The sequence below is a fragment of the Botrytis deweyae genome (assembly GCF_014898535.1).
Source record: "Botrytis deweyae strain B1 chromosome Unknown BDEW_022, whole genome shotgun sequence".
Classification (NCBI taxonomy): domain Eukaryota; kingdom Fungi; phylum Ascomycota; class Leotiomycetes; order Helotiales; family Sclerotiniaceae; genus Botrytis; species Botrytis deweyae.
This window is the reverse complement of record NW_024066229.1, coordinates 280794-305246: the sequence shown is the minus strand read 5'-3', so window position 1 is coordinate 305246 and position 24453 is coordinate 280794. Positions and strand designations below refer to the sequence as shown.

General features: G+C 41.3%; 10 protein-coding genes across 10 annotated transcripts; 3 read left to right on the top strand and 7 right to left on the bottom strand.

Moving 5' to 3' along the window:
- Positions 1-3453: 3453 nt before the first annotated feature.
- On the top strand, positions 3454-4447 carry EAE98_008458 (uncharacterized protein; the record flags this gene model as incomplete). Its single annotated transcript, XM_038956081.1, has 3 exons — positions 3454-3763; positions 3835-3995; positions 4197-4447. The coding sequence occupies exons 1-3, from the start codon at positions 3687-3689 to the stop codon at positions 4445-4447; spliced, it is 489 nt and encodes a 162-aa protein (XP_038807540.1). The 5' UTR covers positions 3454-3686.
- Positions 4448-4751: 304 nt separating this feature from the next.
- Positions 4752-5787, bottom strand: EAE98_008457 (uncharacterized protein; the record flags this gene model as incomplete). The annotated part of the gene is made up of 3 exons (XM_038956080.1): positions 4752-5398; positions 5450-5693; positions 5743-5787. 3 exons carry the CDS (start codon positions 5785-5787, stop codon positions 4752-4754), a joined length of 936 nt encoding a protein of 311 aa, XP_038807539.1.
- Positions 5788-6343: 556 nt separating this feature from the next.
- On the bottom strand, positions 6344-6927 carry EAE98_008456 (uncharacterized protein; the record flags this gene model as incomplete). Its single annotated transcript, XM_038956079.1, has 3 exons — positions 6344-6643; positions 6702-6830; positions 6883-6927. The coding sequence occupies 3 exons, from the start codon at positions 6925-6927 to the stop codon at positions 6344-6346; spliced, it is 474 nt and encodes a 157-aa protein (XP_038807538.1).
- A 646-nt stretch (positions 6928-7573) lies between these two features.
- On the bottom strand, positions 7574-8608 carry EAE98_008455 (uncharacterized protein; the record flags this gene model as incomplete). The annotated part of the gene is made up of 3 exons (XM_038956078.1): positions 7574-7626; positions 7680-7999; positions 8052-8608. The coding sequence occupies 3 exons, from the start codon at positions 8606-8608 to the stop codon at positions 7574-7576; spliced, it is 930 nt and encodes a 309-aa protein (XP_038807537.1).
- Positions 8609-11268: 2660 nt separating this feature from the next.
- EAE98_008454 (uncharacterized protein) lies at positions 11269-12490 on the top strand (the record flags this gene model as incomplete). Its single annotated transcript, XM_038956077.1, has 2 exons — positions 11269-11508; positions 11555-12490. The coding sequence occupies 2 exons, from the start codon at positions 11269-11271 to the stop codon at positions 12488-12490; spliced, it is 1176 nt and encodes a 391-aa protein (XP_038807536.1).
- Positions 12491-13313: 823 nt separating this feature from the next.
- Positions 13314-14997, bottom strand: EAE98_008453 (uncharacterized protein). Its single transcript, XM_038956076.1, has 4 exons — positions 14836-14997; positions 14594-14774; positions 13961-14537; positions 13314-13902 (listed from the first exon to the last, which is right to left on the bottom strand). The coding sequence occupies exons 1-4, from the start codon at positions 14901-14903 to the stop codon at positions 13475-13477; spliced, it is 1254 nt and encodes a 417-aa protein (XP_038807535.1). The 5' UTR covers positions 14904-14997; the 3' UTR covers positions 13314-13474.
- Positions 14998-15678: 681 nt separating this feature from the next.
- EAE98_008452 (uncharacterized protein) lies at positions 15679-16961 on the bottom strand (the record flags this gene model as incomplete). The annotated part of the gene is made up of 2 exons (XM_038956075.1): positions 15679-15856; positions 15949-16961. The coding sequence occupies 2 exons, from the start codon at positions 16959-16961 to the stop codon at positions 15679-15681; spliced, it is 1191 nt and encodes a 396-aa protein (XP_038807534.1).
- A 1085-nt stretch (positions 16962-18046) lies between these two features.
- EAE98_008451 (uncharacterized protein) lies at positions 18047-18632 on the bottom strand (the record flags this gene model as incomplete). The annotated part of the gene is made up of 3 exons (XM_038956074.1): positions 18047-18072; positions 18160-18423; positions 18491-18632. 3 exons carry the CDS (start codon positions 18630-18632, stop codon positions 18047-18049), a joined length of 432 nt encoding a protein of 143 aa, XP_038807533.1.
- Positions 18633-19139: 507 nt separating this feature from the next.
- On the top strand, positions 19140-20049 carry EAE98_008450 (uncharacterized protein; the record flags this gene model as incomplete). Its single annotated transcript, XM_038956073.1, has 4 exons — positions 19140-19239; positions 19291-19375; positions 19432-19841; positions 19901-20049. 4 exons carry the CDS (start codon positions 19140-19142, stop codon positions 20047-20049), a joined length of 744 nt encoding a protein of 247 aa, XP_038807532.1.
- Positions 20050-21187: 1138 nt separating this feature from the next.
- Positions 21188-24093, bottom strand: EAE98_008449 (uncharacterized protein; the record flags this gene model as incomplete). The annotated part of the gene is made up of 5 exons (XM_038956072.1): positions 21188-21390; positions 21617-22530; positions 22810-22898; positions 22952-23618; positions 23672-24093. The coding sequence occupies 5 exons, from the start codon at positions 24091-24093 to the stop codon at positions 21188-21190; spliced, it is 2295 nt and encodes a 764-aa protein (XP_038807531.1).
- Positions 24094-24453: the final 360 nt, after the last annotated feature.

The following is a 24453-nucleotide window of genomic DNA, read 5'->3' as shown; positions in this document are numbered from 1 at the left end:
TTACGCCCTTTCAGTATTTCTATAGATGCATAGATGCTTAGATGCACAAATGTATAAATGCATGAGAAATTTTCATGTACTCAATCTCCAATATCTATGAACAAAATATGCAAGCTTGGCCTCAAAAGTACTAGCTCAAGGCACCCTTCAATTCCAAGTATATAGAAATAAAACATCTTGTGAAATGTACTGAACTTAGTACGCATCCCACAGAATCATTCCTCTCCTAGTTGAACATTACCTCCAACAATAAAACGAAATTCGATTGTCCCTACAAAATGTCTGCTCCAGATCAAGACCGCTCGGAAATCGCGATGAACCAAGTCACTTCCACCAGAAATGATGCGAACTCTGCGCCATTTGATATCACAAACCTCACTTCCATGGAAGGCTGGGTGTCTTACCCATATGGTATCCATGGGCATGTAGCAGACACTTTGCAAGCAAGAACCGAATTGTTGGGAAGAGCTTTGGAAACCATAGCTAGCCAGCAAAATGAAATTCTGGGATTGTAAGTATGAACCTGAAAGTTGGCTTTCAGATTAACCATGATTCAACCATGGTTCGCTTACTAATGTCTCCAATAGACTTCGAGCAGATAACCTTACTACCAAAAAGCGAGCCAGCCCTGGTGAGGGTAAACGCCATCAAGATAATAAAGATACCAAGAGATTTAAGAGTGCTGGAAAGATATCGAGTCTTGGAAATCTTGGATTCGATGAAAAAGAAATTAAGGAAATTGTAAGATTGACAAAGAAATTTGTTAAAAAAGGTGGAAAGATGTTAACTCGAAGAACATCAACCTCAAATAATGGATCATTACTTTGGTTCAATTTTCTACAAAAGTTATTGAAAAAGAATGAAACTTTCAATTCGATTAATGATAAAGAAAATCTCTATTTAGAGATTGGAAAATTGGTTAAATCTCAAGGGGAAGAGGAAGAGGGAGAGGGAGAGGGAGAGGGAGAGGGAGAGGGAGAGGGAGAGGGAGAGGGAGAGGGAGAGGGAGAGGGAGAGGGAGAGGGAGAGGGAGAGGGAGAGGGAGAGGGAGAGGGAGAGGGAGAGGGAGAGGGAGAGGGAGAGGGAGAGGGAGAGGGAGAGGGAGAGGGAGAGGGAGAGGGAGAGGGAGAGGCGTGATGCTTTGCCTTAAAAGAACTGCGAGAACAAAGTACACATTATCCTTAGAATCTATAATTAGAGAAATAGATACAAAATGCTTATTGAATATATCTATATATTAGTTAATATATATAATTATATATATATATATGCTAATGTATATAAGCAATTATAATTATAAATATTGCTATCAAGCAAAAATCATGACCATAGATCATTAAAGATATTGTATTATTATTGAAACTATAAAGGAGTTTTAAATATATATTATAATAATATTTGTAAATAAAGATAAAGGGGGATTTGGTAAGCAAATATAGAAAATTGGAATTAAGATTTTAAATCTAATATTTAAATAATAGTATTGATATATCTAGGTATTAAGTTTCAAATCAAATTATCTAATATTATTATTAAATATAGCTTTGTCTTTATACAAAATATTGATTTGATTCTATATAGTTTATATTATTACTACAATTTCTTAAACTGAAATTAATAATAAATTAATCATAAATATATTTAAGTTATTTAAGTATAAATTTGTATAAATATTTATAAATTGTAATTTCAATATATAAAAAACATTCATTCCAAAATATATCCAAAAAACAAAAAAAAATAAAACTATATTAAAATAATTTAAATTCTATAAAACAATCTTATACTAAAACTAACTATTAAATATCGAAATACAATCCTAAAGAGTGTTTGAAGACGCGATGCGTAAATACCTAGAAGGAAATAAGGTCTTTTTAGATCCGTTATATACTAGTTGTACAACCGGTATATATAGGATTAAATGATTACAACTGATTTAATAAAAAGCTTACAAGTAGTAGATGAAATGCTGTAACGAATGTAATGGATTCTACGGATACAATGGATTCTACAGATGTGAAATGGATACAATTCTTAAAACTCTAAATGCTGATTAATATATGGAATTGAAGTTATTCAGAATACGTTTATTCTATAGGGAGTTGAATCAATTATCAATTGTGTATCAACCATTACACCCCCCCCCCCCCCCCCCTGTACCTCGTGTGACGCCACCAAAGTGAACTTCAGTTAATTCGAATTATTCTGAATTCAAAAATCTGAATTGCATTGATTCTGAAGCTCTACAACGATAGCGAGTAAGCGCTATTAGCTTGGTATAACTTTTATGTATTGCTCCTATCAATATTGCACGATAATTGGCTAGGAGGAGGAGAGAAAGTATAACACTTTTGTTAATTAATTCAAAGCTATTGAATATAACTAAATTCAACCTTAAAACTAAAACAGATCGATTTAATCCCTGCAATCGTTCTTATTCTTCAACCACTTCGAATTTTAAATCTATTATTAACTTTAACCAGATTAAATTATTCTAGATTAGAAGGCTATAATAGCTTTGAATTTATATCTATTATACATCCGTTTCAATAATTGTATTCGTTGTGTATTAGATTCTATAATACAGGGGTATTGTAACCACCATACATACCCCCCATTTCCTATACGATAAACCATTAACAAGCGGAAATCATGACCGTTAGATTATCAAGGATATTATATTATTATTGAAATCATAAAAGAGTTTTAAGTATATATTATAATAATATTTATAGATGGAGATAAAGGGGGATTTAATAAGCAAATATAGGAAATTGAAATCAAGATTCTAAATCTAGTATTTAGATAATAATATTGGTATATCTAGGTATTAAGCTTCAAATCAAATCATCTGATATTATTATTAAATACAATTTTGCCTTTATATAAAATATAGAAATTCAAAATATTGATTTAATTCTATATAGTTTGTACTATTATTATAATTTTTTAAACTGAAATTGATAATAGGTTAATTATAAATATACTCAAATTATTTAAATATAAGTCTATATAGATATTTACAAATTATGATTTGAATATACAAAAAATACTTATTTCAAAAACCATTGACAAGCGGAAATCATGACCGTTAGACCATCAAAGATGTTGTGTTATTGGTGGAGACGAGGCTGAAGTTTAGGAATATATTGCAAAAGTTGAAGTGGGTTTGAACAAGGGTCTCAGGGTAAAGGGCAGATAGTAGAACGCAATGAATAACATAAAATAACAATCATGATCAATTCTGTATTTATGATTTGTAGATCTAACAATCATCATATTCGAATTATTTCCTCTGATTTTTTCTGGTCAAAATCTTTCATCTTGTCACGGTGTGAATACACGTGACCGATGAGTGGGTAAGCTAGGCCCTATTGGGCTAGCTTACATGTGAAAATTCTGTATATCTTCACTATGGAAGATCCTGTATCGTAGCTCTTCGAGCTCCGTCTTAGTCTACACCCTGTACCTACCATTATTAGCACTGTTTATTATATACTCCTGACCCCGTTTGCCGCCCCATGATACATCTTCCACTGTTCATACCTCATATATCGGTTACGCAAATTATCATTAAGAGTGTTTTTTTAGATGGCGCAGCCACCTTTACAAATGCCTGATCTTAACGGGGCTGCACAAGACAAACCATCGTAGCCATACTCGCGGCCCTGATTCAACCGCCCCCAATGCAAAACGTACCTCCTGGCGGGCCGAACGATCCGGGTCAAGCCGAAAATGACCGCCTCCATAATTTAAGACGCAAGTGTACTGTATTCTTTTATATGATTGATTTGACTTTTTGATAAATAATCAATATGCTTATTAAAACTATAGAGATGATAAATCCTCCGAACAAGGTTATCCCAAACCAATAGGATTAGATTCCAGCCAGCATCAACACGTACAGAGACCTCATACCAGCAGGTTATCAAAGACTAAATGTGGCACAAATTATCAATACGCATATTGTGAGGGCGCACGTACCCTCTGGGCACGTGACCGGTTACACTAGCCGTTTTAGCTAGCTTTTCAAGTATAAGTTGGAAGCTTCGCTTCCAACTTCCTTCTAGCTCTTTATCAATAACTACACTATTCAAATGACAACTCTTCTTTCGTTTCCAGATTCCTCACACACATTCAGCTAACTCAAGGCGACCGGGACCAACTAACGGATTTACTTTTAAAACAATATTCAGAACATCATGGTATAGACGAAGTGCCAAACAACGATTGGAAAGAGAAGTGGTTTGATAGGAAGAGAAAGAGGAAGAGGGAGGAGGAGAGGCGGGAGGAGAAGGCGGGAGGAGAAGGCGGGAGGAGAAGGCGGGAGGAGAAGGCGGGAGGAGAAGGCGAGCGAAGAGGGCGAGCGAAGAGACAGAGGGAGGGCGAAGAAGAGGAAGAGGAAAAGGAAAGATATATTAGATCTTCAATAGAATCTGATATATAATTGATGATATAAACAATGGGATGGTGATATATCGATTCTTTTACTAGATAAAGCATTGAACTTATTTTTCTTTAGTTTTGTATTTAGATGACAGCATCAGGCTTCAAACCAAACTATAATAAACAAATCCTGAGAACTTCTGGTATCATTTGAGGTATGCTCATTACCGAATATGGCTTCACCTTTGAACATGTCGTGGGAAGTCAAGATGCTGAACAGTACTATGTGAAGGGATTTCCAAAGCCATAGTTGATTCACCATCTTATCAACAGGGAGCCCCCCGGGGTACATTTCCTTCCTCCTCTCAATTGACATAGTTGCGCCAATCATGAAGTTCCTTGAATCCCAATACTTCTCTGATCTTTCTATTGCTCAACGGTGCTTCCCTCTCTCCCAACTTTCTTGTGGCCTTCGTTCCTGGACAAACTCTCTTCAAAAAGTCTTCTGTCTTTTCTTCCCCAGGTATTGTAATACCATCATTTGTGGCATTGAAGACTTGAAACCCTAGGCCATTTTTCTTGATCGCCAAATCACAAATTTGACCCAAATCCCTTGCATCAATATAACTCCATGCATTTCGTTTCCTACACATAGGATCTTCCATGAAACCTGGAAAGTCTCTTTTATACTCATGTGGTTCAATCACATTCCCAATTCTTAACGCGTATATATCTGACTTGAACCGTTTCGCAAATGTACGAGCAGTCTTCTCGCCACATATCTTGGATAGAGCATAAGAATCTTCGGGCTCAACATCATAGTTTTCCTCCAGAGGAAAGGAATGATAATCGGTATCTCCTTGTGCGAAACATACTCCATACACGGTTTCGGAGCTAGCGATTATGACCTTCTTCACACCAAGTTTGCTGGCTGCTTCAATGACGTTGTATGTGCTACGAGTGTTGGCTTGAAAGAGTTCGCTGTCAGGTACAAGCATGTTTCGGGCATAGGCTGGTGCTGGTTAGAATTATACGGACGATGAGGGAGGATGGAGAGTCGTACCAGCAAAATGTATGACCACATCTGGAGGACCGGGCACTGGTCCTTCATTGTATCCGGACATGTTAAAATGGGATGTGAAGGCATTGAAAACTTGGCCTGAATCTGTGAGGTCCGTTTTGAGTGTATATACATCAACAGATGAATCGGGAAATGGAATTAGGTCAAGATTTAAGACCTTATGTCCTTTGGAAAGTAAATAAGGGATAACATGGCGCCCTGCTTTGCCACTACCTCCTGTGAAGACCTATATAGTGTCAATCAACAGTTTAGCGACATGATTATTGGCAACTTACTATCCTCTTACCACCCTCGACTGTTGGTATGGTATTGTTAGACATGGTCGTTCTTTGATGTACTTGTGTAAACTTGAGAGATTCATCTTGAACTGCTACAATGTATATTGCAGGTGAATTTCCAAAACTTCCCTTATCCAAGCCCGCTCGATAAGAAATGGTGACGTCAGTAAATGGTATAGTTCATCGGCGCGGGTGAAGACCCGCCGAATGTGGAGAGAATGAAAGGAACCTTGGAATCCTACGATATTCAGGAACGGCTCAAAGTTAGCGAAGCCGATGAAGCATCTAGACCTTCTACCCGAGCTACCCTCTTTCTCAAGTATTCGTTAGCTAGCCAGATCATGTGATTATATTTGAATTCCACCGCGAATCTCTAATGAGTGCATCTCTCCGTTTATTCTAATTTGATTCGAAGAATCTGATTCTTTAAACAGAGACGACGAGAAGTTCGAAAGAGTTCACCCGATCCTGAAACAAGCTCATGCGAAGCTATCGAATGGTTTGGTGGCGACTTTCAATTATTGTTAATTTTCGATATCTTACAAAGTATGTACAGTTCCGATATCATGTGATTCACATGCATTCTCGTCTAACCTATTTACAACAAGTTTGCAGCCTTGTTTGTGAGGAGGTTGCCACTTTTGATGAACAACGTGAAAATCTGTCCAATTCCGAATAGCCAAACCAAGCTTCTTGCTGCTGCTGCCCCTTGACTCTCATTGTTTATATAGATGAAATTATAAACCACGCGACTGATTAAATATCCTCCAGTAAGGGTATTCAATGTTGAGTGGGAAAGTCCTGCGACATTTCCAGCAACCACCGCAGAAGCAAAAAGACCGACATTTTCGTAGCCATTGGCTCCGGCGGCGTGGGCTCGGCTAATTTGGTTCTTTTTCTGGGAAGATGTTAGTTTTCTATTCAACGAGGGAGAAGTGTCGGCTAGGGGAACATGCAGCCTTATCGAGCCTTTGATCAGCTTCGAGACTCTTTGGGAAGTCTCTGGGGGAGCGATTATCAAAGCATTCAGTCGAGACTGCAGCGTACACATGAGGGATGTGAGCCAGGAGCCATGCCGCGGGAACCTGTACAGATGTGAGCAATTACCAATGATCGATTCGGAGCTGGTATTCTTACACCGAATAGAGAATAGTTGCGAGTTGTATCGAGGAGGGCAGACATTTTCTATAATTTATGTTTGTTTATGGTATGTCAATATGAAGCCGACTTACGATTGCATTGTGAAGAGAGGTTGTTAACAATGGCCCAATTGCTAGCAGTCTATGAGATCATAAAGATCTAAGGGTCAATTCCAAATAGTTCCGTGTTCTAGACGTCATTATTGATGATCACTTGGAAGGAGCTAAGGATAGCCGTTGACTGATCTTAGCGTACTTCGGCACTAGATCCTTAAGCTAAAGGTTAGTCTCCCGGGAAAGGGGGCAAGTGTTTCTTAGTGCTACCGAAGCTGATTGAATGAATCCATGCATGCGCATTTGGAGATTTTGCACAAAAATGGGAAAGTATCTTGTTTATTCTCAGTAACCCTGATACTTTGGATTTATTGTTGACTTGACAAGGTTACCGAACTAACAGCGATCAATTGACTTATTCTGCTACTTGACTCCTGCTCACAGCAGAGGAAGGTGCTAGCCTGAATATGCATATAATGTATTATAAGTTCGACGCCAGGGCCCTAAGGGGTATGGCTGGTCCAATGGTAACCATGTTCATTACAATAAAATCCATTTTTCTGCAGCTATAAACGAAGAACATTTCGCATATTGCGGAGACCTATCTGAATCGATAGTGATGTCGAGTGTTGAAGTCACGCCGCTCTATAACGGACCCTGTTCCAGTTCCATGCTCGACTACAGAAACCTATTTTAATCAGCTTACTCAAGCAAAACTAAAGATATGGAATATAAACTTACAAACAATGTTACCACACCCTATGTCTTCCTTATCAACAATGGTGGGTGCCTTACACTGTGGACACAATTTTGTCTTGCGCCTAATCAGAGCGGCTGACTTTGAGATACTTCTGTCATTGTAGTTCTGCGGACAGATCATCCCCTCATGCCACGGTGTCTGACATGAAAAACACATTTCAAATTCGCATGCATGACATGCGATTTTGAGGTTCTTGGTGCTATCGTTGTGGACTTGACCATCGCTACATCCACTAGGGTTCAAGCACCATCGAAAGTTCGGCAGGTTGCGGATCTCTAGCTTATCGATGTACTTGTTATAACTGTTCTACGGTTAGCTTGCAACATGGCTGCTAAAATTCCAAGAATGCATACCTCTCAAGTAGCCGTCCTTTGAGGCACTTCCTGACAATACTTGAATCCAACAACCTTTCACAATTGGAGTATGGACAACGTATGGTGTCCCAGGGGTTGCTCTCTACATTTGCCACAACAGCCTGTTCCAGACATGACGTACACATATGTGCCTTGTGTTCGCATTTGCTTGCGAGATCTTGTTGAGGAAAGCTTTCCGGGGGTAAAGCTCGCAAACAAACTTCACAATCCGTGCCCTCTTCTACTCCCGTAAGCTCTCCATCCACGTCTTGATCATGGGGTCCTGCTTTCACGGCAGCTCTAGTGATGGGTATATTGAGACGAAGAAGTTGAGCTACAGCATCTCTCACTTTGTCTGTTCGAGTTTGTTCAACACGCGCGAGCTTATGTAGGAGGCTACTTCGTGGTTCGCGCTGTCTGAAAGTGCTTTGTTGATAGAATATGGAGAGTATACGTTTTATGAGCGGGATGTTGTAGGCTGAGAGGGGTTGAGAAAAGACAGTTTTAGGGAGCGGAACATCCTTTGCCGACGTGCCTTTTGCAGTTTTGCCAGGCATATTGTTTCTGTGATATTGCCTGTTGCTCTCGTTGTTGAATTGCTTGCAAGTGGGTTGAAAGCTTCGATTGTTCTATGAGTTACACTTTATTTTAAATCGGGAATTTTATGTGTTGTCTGGAGGAGCCTGTTGAGGAATCATGGATCATCCGCAACCTTCGATTTGATCCCCTCTAGATTATTCTCCAGCTGGGAGGATAACCCATAGGCACCAAAGTCATGCATCTGAATCCAGGTCTTGGGATTCGTATCAAGCCTTGGTGATTCCGATGTGTTCTTTCTGCTGTCAACACGCATACTATGAAATAGTCGTTGTCGTCGGATTGTATACACCACAAAGTGCAGGAAGTATTATTTTGATACTTACCTGAGACCAGAGGTCTCAGGAACTAATAGACTCATAAAGCTGGTCTTTCGTGGTTTCTGCTGGAACTATCAGCTGAACCGACCATTTTGCTATTCGGTCAAAATTTGTATTCATTCAAAGCTTACGTGCCTATTTCGCGAAAGTGGAATATCACAGTCAGGGATTTTTAATCATCACATAAACATATGCAAGCAAGCAGTCAGAGAACTCCGATGCAGAGGCTAGACGTTGACCGTCTGGAGTCCCGAAATTTGAAACAAATTCCACAAAGAAAGATACCTAGCCATGGAATGAAAAGGCAAGGGGAAATCTTACTGATATACATCGATGGAAGTAATCATAAGGCGAGTCACAATTTTGAAGCTCCTGGATCCTGATAGCGGGAATATTCTTATCCACCATAGATGTCCGAAGTTATTATAAGAGTTGAGGCCCTGGCTTATCGCATATCATCCTTTATTGTGACAAAATCTCTACAAAAAAGTCGTTTTTTTATATAAACTAATTTCTTTTATAATTTATTTAATAATTGAAAGAATGATTTCAAAATTTTATATATAAAAAGTGATTATATAAATAATCTTCAAAATTGAATAGATTATTTTTAATATTTTTTTAGAAAAAGTTGTAGGATCTCAAAGTTGTAGGATCTCAAAGTTGTAGGATCTCAAAGTTGTAGGATCTCAAAGTTGAAAATTTTCAAAATTTATTATATATAATACTTTTCCTATACAAAAAAATCGATTTTTTTGAAATTTTTAGAAATTCTAATTTTATAAGTCTATAACTATTACGAATCGGCACCCAATCGCAGCTGCAATCGCTCACGTACGCATGCACGCATATATACGATCACATGTACATAGTTGATATATAAGTACACTCGACGAACACTTTGCTCCCGATTCTATAGTTGTAGATTCTAAGAACAAATTGTACCCTGCTCTTGCAGTTCTTCTAAGGCAAAGCGTCACAATAACTATATAACAAAAATTATTAAAAATAATTTATTCATTTTTTTCAATAATTTCAATAATTAATTATAACAATAATCAATTTCAATAATTTAATTTTTATTTTTATTGAAATAATATATAATTTAAAAATTGAAGAAATGAAGGTTTTTGGTATGTTTTCAGCTAATATGCGATAAGCCGGGACCTCAACTTTTACCAGATTACACAAAATTTCCACATTCTATCCCTCAAATCTATTGCATTGCTCCTAGCAGCAAGCACAGCTATCTTTCTTTACCAAGTTATCGAGACGTACAGCCAACCCATAAACACTCTCGTAGAATATATCCAGGGACACCCATCACTTCGCTTCCAATCTTACTCCAAATATGTACCCCTTTCAACCACATCTCCACCACATACGACCATAGAACTGAAGAGAAGTGGCTTGTATTCTATATTATCGTCTGGGTACAGACACATAGATATAGTATTTATTTGGTAATTTGGCTGCACTAAGCAGGGATTGAAGATGTAAGGCTCATCTAGAATCTGGATTAGTGCTACGGAAAACACCAGAGCTATTTGATTCGTTCATTCGATGGATTATTCATCAATACCTTATTTCTGTCCATTTTCCAATGGAATTGCCCCATTTAAAAGCAATCTAATTCAAGCTTAAATTTATTACCCCTACTTTAGTACAGCCCAAATTACCAAATGAATACGCTATACGCAACAAATGTATTGAGAGTTTTCGCAACATACCTAACTTACATTTTCAATTTCATCAATCGATCACATCGACAATTATTAGTTGTTTGATACTCGGATATTCTTCTGGAGGCGTCATTAGATCGACTGGTACAATAAGAATGGTTGAAACATCATGGCTAATCACCTGACCTGTATAGTAGCCTGTGCAATGGAAAAAAGTAAAAATAGTTCAAAATTCCCAGTTCTGACTGGCTCACCGGGATGCTAAACGGAATATCGGCAGTTCATTCGATTGGGTACGGCCTTGGCGTTCCACTGGCATTTCAGACCCTCAGACAGCCCGAGTCAGACTGTCTGCCCTATTGGCCCATGTTGTGGCTGAGGTGGATTAATGTGACGATGGACTGTAGCACAACCCCACAAAGTCGGCTGCGCGGAACGTGGCGGTGTCGGCATGTTGCAGACAACTCATGAATGATGCATGATGGCACAGCATATCATAGCCCCACAGAAGGGAGCTGGGGCAGTATATAAGGAGATGGCTCCATGGAGAAGTATACACTGCGATTTTGCAAATCACACATCCTTAATTAACGCCTTCATAACTCTTTAACTATCAATATGTCTTACAATCAAGGAGGATACGGTCAGCAAGGAGGATATGGCCAGCAAGGTGGTTACGGCCAGCAGGGAGGATATGGCCAACAGGGAGGATATGGCCAACAGCCCCAGGGTGAGGCTAGTGAATACTACAACCAAGGTCAGAACAACAGCTATGGTCAACAGCAGCAACACATGGGCCAGCAACCATATGGCGGCGGCCAGGGAGGTTATGGCCAAGACCCTTCTCAATACCAGCAGGTAAGTTAATTCCTCGGGTTTCGTCGTCTAGACTAACAAATTCAAGTACCCCAGTACAGCAGCGCACTCTTCCAACTCAGGACGCAACTCGCACAACCAAGGCTTCCAGAACCAGTACGGCGGTGAGGGTGACCCAGAGGGTGACCGTGGTATCATGGGTGGCATCGCCGGAGGTGCAGCTGGTGCTTATGGTGGACACAAGCTAGGTGGTCAAGCAGGTCATGGCGTTGCAGGCACTGTCATCGGTGCCTTGACTGGTGCATTTGCAGGACACAAGACACAAGACGCAGTAGGTGACTGGAAGGATGAGCACGACGAGAAGAAGAAGTGGGAGAAAGAGCAGGAGGAGCGAATGAAGCGCGAGAAATACAATCAGCAGCACCACGGCGGCCCACCACCTCAACATCACCGCCGCCGCAGCAGCAGTTGCAGTTCCCGAGGTTCCCGAGGTGGTGACCGTTCTCGAGGTGACGAGCGTGCCCGAGGTGACTTTGGTGGAAACTTCACCACTTCGTCCAACGACGTTCGCCTCGACACTCACGGTGACTACAATCTTCACGCTCAGTGCCGCCGCACAGATGGCTCCTACCAATCTAGCACCATCAGTCTGAACAAATACATCGAGAACGACAATGGCAGCTTACGCTGGTCTTCCGGCAGCAGCCACGGCGGCTCAACATACACTGTCCAACAGGGTGACACACTCCGAGCCATCGCCGACCGCTTCTCCCACTGCTCATACGAAGAACTTGCCAGACACAACAACATTAGCAACCCCGACCAAATCTGGCCCGGTCAGAACTTACAGGTTCCTGGCGGCGGCGGCCGTGGCGGCGGTAACTTCGGTGCATCGGCGCGAAATGTAAGATTGGCGCGCGGCGGACAAGAGCTCGAGGCTGAGCTTGCTCCATCGTGGCACACCAGTACTCTGAACTTGGATGAGAGAATCGGAAACAATAACGGATGCTTGCAATTTGTCTAGACTGGCATGCAAGGATATTTGACAGGATGAGTGAAATGCTAGATGTTGTATAAAAAGCTTCAATGACTATATTCATTACTTAACTCCATATCATCCTCAAAAGTTATGAGACCAATTTATGTGTTCTGCGACTTGAGTTTTGACAAGCTGGTGACTGAAGACTGTATCAAGAACAACCAACCTATATTTGATTTAAATGTGAATTGATGTTCAGAGGGGATTTACGGTGTGATATTAAGGGAATAGAGGGGCAGACAAAACGAAATACCAATTACAAACAAAGTATCACGAACATCTTCAACTCTAGTATCAGTTTCCCAGTAGACAAGAAACAGGAAACTGCATCCAGAAAAGACCAAAAAGTGACAATGTAAAAACGTCATCCCCGAGGAGCCCATCAACCAACCACGTGATTCACCTCGATGTCGCAAACCTGGTTGAGGAGGAAATATGCTAGACCGAGGAAATTTTGATATCCCATTTGCTCTTTACTAGCGAATCTTCACTGTTGTATGATTTTTTATTCTCTTGCTTGATGAGATGAGATGAGATGAGATGAGATAGGATGCAAGGGGTCGAGTGAATAATGTGAAGGAAGGAAGGTGGTAATGATGGAAGGAGCGGAGAAGCAAGATGAGATAGTTTGTTAGCATGTTTTTGTCGGCTCGGGATAGAATGAATGCTATAGTTTTGTGTTTGAGATATGGACGGTAGTCAACACGAAAAGATGCGTAAGGTACCTAGGTAGTTTGAAGGGATGCGAGAAGCGAGGCGAAGGACCCAACAGTCCGTTGAAAGTGAATGGATTAGACGAGTTCATATGTTTATGTACTGTACCACATAAGCGAAGCCTTCACATCACATCATAATCTTGAAACCAAACAAGCTGAAAGTAGAAACGATTTTATATTTAACAAAATGATGCTACATGCAATGCACCGAAACCTTGACCATTAGATATCAACACCCCATCGCATATAAATCTTACAACTGTTCATTAACAAACAAACCTGCCATTCCCTGTCCAGTACCAATACACATACTAGTCAACAAAATCTTCTTCTTCTGTCTCCTGCACTCACTCAATCCGGTAACGATTTGTCTAGCACCAGTTGTACCCAATGGATGACCAAGTGCAATAGCACCACCTCTAATGTTCATCTTCTCGTGAGGAATCTTAAGGACATCTTTGCAGTATACGGCCATGGAAGCGAATGCTTCGTTAAGCTCGATGACATCACAATCGTCGATAGTGAGGTTATATTTGGTAAGGAGTTTAGGGATGGCGACGGATGGACCGATACCCATAATACGTGGAGCGAGACCTGCTACTGTGGCTCCGACAAATTTGGCGAGAATTGGTTGGCCGAGCTCAATGGCACGGGAACGCTTCATAAGGATAACAGCGGCGGCTGTGAATGTATGTTAGCATGCATACTTGTAAAGCGGCTTATGGAACGTGTTACGTACCACCGTCAGTGACCTGACTAGAATTTCCACCAGTAGATCTATCACCATATGCTGGGAAAGCTGGTCTGATCTTGTTCAAGCTCTCGAAGGTAGTTCCATATCTTGGACCCTCATCTTTTGTCAAAGTAACCTTCTTGACTTCTCCAGTCTTTGGGTCCTTAACTTCCGCAACGATTGGTACGATCTCATCATCGAACCATCCAGCCTTTTGAGCACGCTCTGCGCGCTGATAACTCTCTGCCGCATATTTGTCTTGTTGTTCACGAGTGATGTTGAAATCCTTTCCTACATTCTCAGATGTTTGTCCCATAGGTTGCATACAATCGGCAGCATCTTGGCACTTGAGAATATCAGGGTGGAAACCACCATCGAGTTTGTCGCCTCCAATCGACATCATCTCCGCACCCATGGCAATACCAATATCAATGCTACCTTCAGCAATTTGGTTCGCGATATCTTGGGTGGCCTTGAGACCTGAGGAGCAGAATCGGTTTACAATAGAGGCTGCGGCTGTATTGGGGAATCCTGCTGCCAAGGCAGCGGCACGAAGTTTGTATGCGGCATTGCCATCGCTGACCTGTTATATCATTATTAGTCGTCGCCTTTGCAAGAGGAATCTCTATAGGTGCTTACATTTCCACAGCAGATATCTTCAATCAGAGCTGGATCGAGGTTGGACTTTTCTCTGACTTTCTGGAGAAGGGCATAGATAAGATAGTCAAGCTTTGTATCCTTGAATCCTCCCTTGAATCCCTTTGCTAATGGAGTGCGAACTGCAAGTGTAATGACAACATCGTCGGCATTTTTCGAGGTACTATTTGCAACATTATTGTAAGCATGTGTTTAGTGATGAAGGGGCTGGAATGTTTACTTACATTGCAGACAATCCTGATGTACCAGGAGTCATATGCTTAACAATTGAGCTGATTCTTTCAACGGCCATTTTGAATTTTGATATATAGAATTCTTTTGAAGATTAATTGAATAAGAAAGGAGAGATAGAAGGGGTATTGATATTGTTTTTGAAAGGAATCCGGGGAGAACGGCGATTCTGTGGGGAATACGTACTGAAATGAAGATACCTCGGCTCGGAATTCTCATAGGCACTTGCCGAGCCTACCCAGCTTGGATTTGTCATCAATTGGTTGAAACTACCGGGACCGATGAGGATATACTATTATTAGGTTCTTCAAAATTGGCAGAAAGATTATCTACCATCTAATATACTCTTCCCACCATTTCGAATCTATAAGCTGCCGTCACATCATGATCGAATCAAGCTTCCATTGAAGTTTTGCAAAAATATACACAATTCATTTTAGCGACGATTTTATATGAACATAAACAAATCTAAGGTCCGACACTGTTACAAGTTAATTTAGGGATAGATGCAACTTCGTACAAACATTTGAGGTTCAAACATTCGGACTACTTTGCTTATAAAGAGAAGAATGCCTCATATTCATGCCTGGCGCTGCGATATGCAACAAGAGCATCTCTTTGACTGGAACTGGATTGCCTCAGGAGAAATATGCCTAAGGTCTCTGTCTGCCTGACATTCGGACACAAGAGTTTTCTCGGAGTTTATCAATGCCCACAGGACTATCAGTAGTAGACCTTCACAAAACCACAGCACTTGAAACAACAGCACAGCAAGAATTTTCATTGTATGAACTCTCACCATACATATAACATACCACCCCAATACAGTACCCCAATCATACCTTCTTCTTCAACATCGCCTTAGCATGACCCGTCCCAAGTGTAGCATACTCCGGAGTCTTGTAATAGATAGTATTGACATCACCAAAACCTTCCGCTGGCACACTCGTTCCATTAGGACCAAATTGCCAGATCTGATCTGCAGCTATTCCAGATTTAAGTACCGTTGCTTGCCTGTGAGAAAAAGTTTGTCAGCCCATTTTTCTTTTATTTCACTTCCCGTCCTCGAGCTCAAAGATAAATAGAAAGGTAACATAAAAACATACCAAGGTCCTTCAGTCTCCGTATGATTATACGGGAACGGCGTCCCATACTCTTCCAAGATGACCGGTTTTCCAACCGCTTTTCCAGCCTTGTCATGTTGTTCAATCCACTCATTGCCCCATGTGTAATTGTATCCCCAACTATTTGGATATAAGTGGAATACTCCATAATCTAATGTTTTGATCTTCAAATTCGCGACCCAATCAATACCTTCTCCACCTCCATACCCGTAACTTCCATCACCGATTCCATCAGCGGGTGCGAACCATCCCTCATCGCCCAATGTAACCATATGATTTGAATCGAGGGATTTGATGTAGCTTGATATATCTGTAGCCCATTTGGTAAGGACAGATGTTTCGCAACCATTGCAGCGCGGTTCATTACCGAGTTCCCAAGCAAAGATGGCAGTGCTAGAGCGGTAACGAGTGACGATTGTTTTGACGTAGTTCTTATAAAACTTTTGGCAAGTTGCATCGGTGTAGAAAGATGTTGACGAACAACCAAAGGCATTGGTATAGGCAGCGATTCCACCGTAATCACCCCAATTGTTAACAAAGTTCAGTACCAGCTTCAGGCCATACTTAGAAGCTGCATGAACCACATAGTCCAGTCGCTGAAGACCATCGGCACCATAATTTATATATGCTCCTGTAGAGTTGAGAATCTGAAAGTAGACAAGATTTGGATCCGTGTTGGTGGAAGGTGGAGGAGTATTGGCGTCGCCAAAGCCCCATACTCGTACAATTTTGTAGCCCGTAGCGGCCATTTGTGAAAATGAGAGGTCTACATCGCTGTTGGATGAAAGATGTGCAAGCCACCAAGCATTTGTGCCTGCAAAGTATTGGACTTTCCCATCGATGTTGAAAAGACGGCCAGCTACTTTAGCATTACTGCCGCTAGAGGAAAATGGATAGAGTGATTTTGGTTGTGCATTTGGAGATTCAGAGGAGATTAGGGGGAGGGCAGTCGCCAAAGGGAGGAGAGAAACAAGAGCTGTGAAAAAAGACTTCATCCTGAAGACTGAAAAGCTTTCCTTGAACGATACTCATAATTGAGAGTTTCCAGACTCTTTTAAAGTAATGAGAAATTTGCTTACCCCTCAGAATCATTTACAAGGGTTCCTGAACAATCTTGGCATACAGCTGGACAAACCTTTTTCCAGGATGATTGACGCATGTCGTCTGGAGAAGATCTAGGATCTTGGGTCATGAGCATACAATAAGAGCCTTTTCACTTGGCTAATCAAAGCAGTAATCTGAGAAAGGGTATAGAAAAGTAAAAATTGTGCCTCGCACTTTAGCCGAAGCGGAAAGTGTGCCTCCGCATTTTAAGAGGCAAAAAATCATCCAATTATGTGGCTAACACTGCAGAAGCTAGGCTCGGAGGTCAACTCCAGCGAAGTAGCCCCCTTGAAATTCCGATGCAAAGATGCATGGGAGTTCAAGCTCAAGATGTGGAACTGAGTAAAGAGGGGTATCGGATATCACTCGCTCAATTATTTTTCCGGTGAAGATGGTAAATTTACCCCGGATATTCGGTTGTACATCCGAACACAACATATTGTATAGCATTTTAACTTACATGAGAACTTATAAATGGGCTCAATTATGGAATTTGTTCTCAATTGTCGAATATGTAGACATTTACACTTTTGCGTTACGCCATTGAAGTCTGGTCTTGATGAACCAAGACATTCTTCTCTCGGGCTATATGACATAGTAGTACTACTACTTAATAGCATATATACGCCATTAGCATCCGGAGATTTCAAAAGACACTCGAATTGTATCTTGCACGAAACAAATATCTGCAAGGTCGCGAGGAAAGATAGCAAAATATGACCAAACATCCTTTCCATCAACAAATAGGAGAAATCGACCTACCGCATAGCTTCGGGGACGTTCACATACTTTAAGCAGCATTAGCATCTTCAGGTACGATTATAAAATTCATTGTGTGAGACCAACCCTTTACATTCCTCTGGATCCATCTTCCATCAGATCAATCCACCATTAACGCCTTCCTTTACACCCACTGAATGAGCACACTCAGAGGACGTAAAAACATTCTTGCCACAATACCGTCGTAATGAGCACCTCAGTATCGGTATCTAGTCGAGTAATCTGCCACAAAGTTAGCCTTCGTCCTTAATCTCATGCGTTTGCTCCCTTGATTCTAAACAGGAGTTGAGAAAGTTAAATGCCACATACCCTTGGGACTAACAACCAAACCTCGACCCTTCTTAGCACCCTTATAAATTGTCTCAATAATATCAATCATCTCCTGCTTATCCTCCAGCACCCAGTTCAGCTTATTGTTGTTACCCGTTCCAAAATCGCACATCATATGTTTATTTCGAAAAAAGAACATGGTCGTGACTGGATCATATAATTCGTACATAGTTTTGAAATCGGGGACTTGATCGATGTCGCAAACGTAGATGACGGCGAAGTTTTTAACTAATTCAGCAACCTCTGTTTCAGATTCGTTAGCTCATAGTCTGGCAAGAGATATTGAATACAAAGTAGATATCGCACTCACTATAGAGCACTTCATCCTGTCGCATACAATCTGGATCAACATCGCGTCCGAAGCGGATCACCACCAGTCTCTCCTCCTCTGACATAATTGCCTGGTCGACATGCCAGCCAGTGACGAGATGAGGAAGAACAACGGAACCCATGGCGAAAGATTTGTAGAAATTTTGTATCTGGAGATGTCGATAAAGATTTGTATTGTTGATACGAAGATAGAGTTGATAACACACTAGGTGGAAACCAAAAAGAACTGATGGCGGGGAGAATCGCGCTAGACCTTAAATGCGCGATCTAGCACGTGATCTGAGACTTCCAATCAATCTCACTACATCTTTTACTACTTCCTTGAAGAACGAAATAGTAAATTGATAACTATTGTCGTCAAGGAGCAAGTAGCTACGATATTTATCTCTACCACACAATTTAATCGTTCTTGCACTTGCGGTGCTCTTTCCGATTGTATTAGTGATTCTTCACTCCCTCATGTGAGATTGCGCCCTGCATATGACAAACCGGAGCTCCCATAATAGCTTTCGAAAATGCGGGGTATATAAGCTTCAAATTGTAAAGATTACTCATAATTTTCGTTAACAGCCATACAATAACTTAAGTCCCAAGGAAACTTAACATTACCCAGTCCCACATACACGAACATGTCTCAAACCGGTACTCAAACGGCCAGCTCGGAACTCACTCTCTATGATCTAGCCAGCCAAGATCACTGTGCAAGTTGGTCACATAATGCGTTGAAGAGTACGTGAAACAACCTATCTCTAGCCTTGCTTCTAAGCTAATATCTCTAAGCGCGTCTACTTCTAAATTACAAAGAGATACCATACAAGACAACATGGATCGAATATCCAGACATAGAACCAATCTTCAAATCTCTGTTCGTAGGTCCCGTACCTCTTTCCTACCATGCTATTAATCACTCTGTCCATACAGCCAGGTCCAGCCAAACACATCTGGCATCCAATACACAATCCCCACAATCCAAATACCAGAAGTAGGCTATGTCCAAGATTCCAGCACCATTGCTACCCTCCTAGAACAGCGCTACCCTACTCCATCTCTAAAAATCGAGACTCCTGAACTCTCTCGAGTCGAAGATTTGATTCCCAAGCTTCAACTCTCAATTCGTCCACTCTGGCTGCCTCTTCTTGCTAAGGGGCTCTTGAATGACGCTTCACGCGTCTATTTTGAAGAGACCCGAAAGGAAAGAGTCGGTATGGATATATACGAGTATGGTGAAAAGGAAGGCAAAGAGGAGTGTTGGGGAGATGCTGAACCCGTCGTTCGCGAATTAGGGAAGTTGCTGAAAGCTAAGGGTGGTCCATTTATTGAGGGAGAGACACGTAAGTTAAATTGGGAATGCTGGATTTATGAAAAGAAGCTAACAAAGACAACGTGATAGCGACCTATGCAGACTTCTTCATCGTTGCTACTCTGCAAATGATAAACAGGATCGATGCAAAAATCCTCGCGCGGTTGGTAGAAATGGAGGACTCTTTGGGAAAGGTACATACAGCCTGTAACCCTTGGTTGAAACGGGATGACCATTGAGAACTGTATGCTCGGGATTCAAATCAATGAAGCATACAAATACTCGTAGTATTGCAATTTTCACTTAGATCATTCATCAAACTCATGCGATGTTTTGAGATGCCATGCACCAATATAATGTCTTACTACCTTAGCTGCAAATTCTGACTCATATGTGTGAATTCTCCAAAATCTATATCCAAAACGGCCTTGTTCAAGATTGTGCCTTTCTAAATCTTATCTCGATGAATCGTCTGTCTGTGTAAACGTCTAGTTCAGGTGGTAGAAGAACAAGAACTATCATCACAAGCTACAGAGCTTCATCTGAATGTCTTAAATTTCCTTATCCCAAGTTCCAACCCACCAGACCATCAGACCCCATCTTGGGTTTCCAACCTGCCAAATATTGTTTAGGACAATTGAAATTGAAAGTCCTCGATGGGAGACAAAGCCACCATGCCAACAGTGTTGCTCATTGGTAGATCGCCCTTCTCACGCACCGGTTCCAATGGCTAATAACCACACAAACTTTCCTTACAAGAATCCCTAACTCACCATTCGCAGTCCAGCCAACCTTCACTGGCTATTTCAAAAACTGTTATTCCATAGCATTCACAAACATATCACAAGTGACACACCTAAGGTCTCTATAGTCTAGGCAAGAATACAAATTCGGAAATCCCAAGACTTTTCTTCAAATCTCCGTTGTAGCTTCCGATTAACCGGTCAATACATTCTTATATCTCTATATATCCCTCGAATTAAATGAAGCTAGGTATCTATAAATTAGACGTACTTCGACCTCGATCTCGATCTCAAATCGCCGATTCGACATTGATACTAAAATTGGTCATGAAGGTGCCAGTGAACAACATAAGGCAGCTTCTCTATGTTGTAATACCGTAACCGCCACACTTCTCACTTGATCTGGAGGACTAGGTCAAACCCACAGCATCAATATGCATGGCGACCGGCATTCACTGCTCCGTCAGTGATGAGTATAGTGAGCTCCCTCGGGTAAACACTTTCGTATCGACTGGGTATGTGAGTTGGCTTCCACATTCTCTTCAGATATTTTTATAACAATCTATCTTCAATAAGTTTCGGATTGAAAAGAGATCCGCTATCCATAAATCCCTAGCTTAGACTGCAGGCCATATCACTGAACACTAAAAGCCCCAGGCATAGTATAAGTAGGACATTTCGCTTCCTCCTCGGCCAAGCGTAATTGCCTGAGACGGTCTCTTTCCTCTTTTGGGATATACGGTGGGAAATTTGGCGGCTCACAACCCTCATATTCCCATGCCACACAAACTCCGTCTTCACAATCATAGGGACAGACCAAACGATAGGGCAGGGAATCTATAGTTTCGGTATCAGTATGAAGTTCTATATCCATCCACGTCAAGTTGAAAGTGTCTGAATTGAAAAGAACATCGAGACTAATTGAGGATACTGAATCAAACTAGACTCAAATGCTCAGGCCACTTCAAAACTTCAATTTTTGCATAAGAAAAATAGATATACAAAAATTGTTGCCAAACACAGTATCTGGTTCTGGATGTCAGAAATTCTGGGGAAGACTCACCGAAACTTGTTTCCGTAGTATTCTTATCAGTGCGATCGATGATAGTAGCGCCTATTTCTCCTGCCAGTGACGAATCATGATCGACGATTTGCGCGTTCTTTTTTCCCGTTCTAATTGATCGGAGTGTGCGCCTCCATTCAAGATCTACTTTTTGATGTATATTGCCTATAGTAACAGGTCGTTGACATCTATCACAGTCATGGATACCGGGTAGATTTTGGCTATCTGGTTCGGGAAGGGGGGAGACAGGTAGTTCTTTCTCAAACAATTCCATGAGCGTATCTTGGGTCCATCCATCATACTGTGATTTCATCGCTGCTAGCTCTCGAGTGACGAAGTCTGATATATCAAACTCTAGATCTCTCAGAATAGTACGCCAAACCAAGAACCCTCTCCTACTGTACATTGCTAGCATAGTCGGCGTTTCTCCCAAAATAGAAGGATAATTGGATAGTCCTTCAAAACAAAGATGTAGATCTGCCGTCGTGGTTTTATCAACAAGGGCCTTTGTCCCTAAATAATCCCGCAACAGCAGGCCTTTTTTTAAAGCATCATGAAGTATCGGTCTTTGCTCTATATTATGTATCTTGCCTGGTACACTGTGTAGAACCCACTGTAGTACTGGGCCATCGTAAAGAAAGGGCAAAATGTAGCTCCACAGAAACCTGCAAAGGTCTGCGGGGGTTCGGAGATAGAGGAAACCTATCTGCTGGACAATAGAAAGTGCCGCCTCATTTCTTTCGGTGTAGGAAAGACCCAACTTTTTGCCATGTCGAAAGAAAAGTAGAAACCTCTGAATGATATGGTACCTGAATTCCTCGTCTTCCGTATCATAACGTCCCAGAAGATCCGCCATTGCAATTTTCAATTTTACATCATTGCATTCACCAAGATAGAGAGCACCAATGGGTTTGCTAGTGTATTAAATATTAGCATAATGTTTGCTCATACCTCAATTGAGTTCAATATAATGTGTGTCGACTTTTTAGAACCTCTATAAAAGGTTGAATGGCACAAAAAACTGCGCTTCAGATCAAATAGACATTCCAAGCTGCGTGAGCACTTCAGAAGAAAGAACTTCTCAAGTGCATTCAAACATCCAAGAAATTCGAACATCGCAAATTGATGCAACGATCGAGACCTGATCATCGGCCTAAAATTGGGACTTGTAGAAAAACTGAAAACAATCTTACATTCGTTTTGTCCACTCCCCTACCTGTACATCTGCACCCTCCGAGAGCAGTAACATCGATATATCCATTTGATGATGGAGAGCGGCATACTGTATATTATACGTCAATTAGTGTTCAAAAATGTCCCAAACGAGAGTACTACCCATAATGGAGTCCGACCTAATGGATCCCTATCATAAGGAGAAGCGTCCCCTCTACTGAGTAGCGTTCTGACGCCACCGAGATTACCTTCACGGCAAAATTGAAAGATTAAAGAGCTCTCAGGAACTGCGCGAAAGGGCTGGAAAGAGTATCGCCATCCTCTTGATGCTAGAATAGACAACTCGATGCCATATCTAACGCCAAGTTTAGCAAGCCACTTTGAAGGGTATATGATCAGTTGAGATTCTTCTTCCACGGTTTCTTTGACCCCAGATGCGTGGACGACTTCCTCCGTAGATCTTAAAGATTCTTTCCAGAAATTCGAGAATGGTCCAGTAATCTGACGTCTCTTGTAAACATAGACGTTGCGCTTTCGTGAACCGATCTCTCTTGGTTTGGGCGATAGCGCAACCGCACATTCGAGTGGTGACTGATTGCATCGTTTATCATCATCTTGCCGAGTAAAGACTTGTCCTATCGAGTCAGGGCGGAAGTGCACCGGCTTTTTATCAAGGCATCCGGCCGACAGACTCGACGGAATATGCTTTTCTGTTAAAATCTTTGCTAGTTGTTGTTCCGTTATTTGCATCCTTTCAGGTATCTGGGTGCTCAATTGGGAGCTCTGTTGGAAAATTTGATAAACGTTAGATATGTTCGGTGGCCGCGCTCTACCGAATATCAAGTTAGTATCCATCAAAATATGTCTATCTAGAATTCTTACAAAAGGCTATTGACTTGAATGTGTAGTATGTTTGTTTTCGCTTCCGAGATAGACTTTTGTAAGGAATCTATTTCAGACCTTTGCAGCACAATCTTCCAAGCAGCCCATTTCCGCTTTCGTAGTTTTGAAGAATTGAGATTCTGTCTCGTGTCTTCTACCTTTGAATGAAGTTTGAGAATCTTGGAGCAACAATCTTTCAACGCTTCATCGAATATGTCAGAAAATGAGTGGAGTTGTGCTAGTTCGTGGCTTTGTGTCAAAATCTTGGAAAGAAGTCCAAGTTCTCGAAAGATACTCGCAATGTTATCCGGAGCATCTTCGACCGCTTTCCAAAAGTCGACTAACTTATGAATAGTCTCTGCAAGCTGGACAGCAACAGACACAACAGCAAACACCGCGGAAGCACTAGAAAGACCATCCATGACGAATGATGTTGCTAGAAAGTAGCGGGAAGGATAAGCTATAGTCAAGTAGGACGATTGTGCGAGAAGCCTTATATAAGGCACACACATTTTATACCCAGTCGAGACAATTGGCACTGCCTCCATAGCCTAACAAAGGATTAAATTCAAAATTCGCCCTCCTCATGCAGCTGAAACGCGCATCCTTTGCTGACATCGAATCAATTTATTCGATGTGGTAGGATGCAGAAGCGAAGATGCATGACAGGGTTGCCGACACAATAGATCCACAGGCCCCTGGAAATTACGCGCCTACCACGTCAACCGATTAAAACGCAGAATCGAAATAATCAATTGATTATCAAACAGGAAGTTGAACTT

Excerpts from the sequence above, each read along its gene's own strand:
- EAE98_008453 (XM_038956076.1), bottom strand. The coding sequence starts at position 14,903 with ATGGCCGTTGAAAGAATCAGCTCAATTGTTAAGCATATGACTCCTGGT. Across the intron at positions 14,775-14,835 it reads ACATCAGGATTGTCTGCAAT|TACCTCGAAAAATGCCGACG; the intron begins GTAAGTAAACAT and ends TGTTGCAAATAG. Across the intron at positions 14,538-14,593 it reads AAGATATCTGCTGTGGAAAT|GTCAGCGATGGCAATGCCGC; the intron begins GTAAGCACCTAT and ends ATGATATAACAG.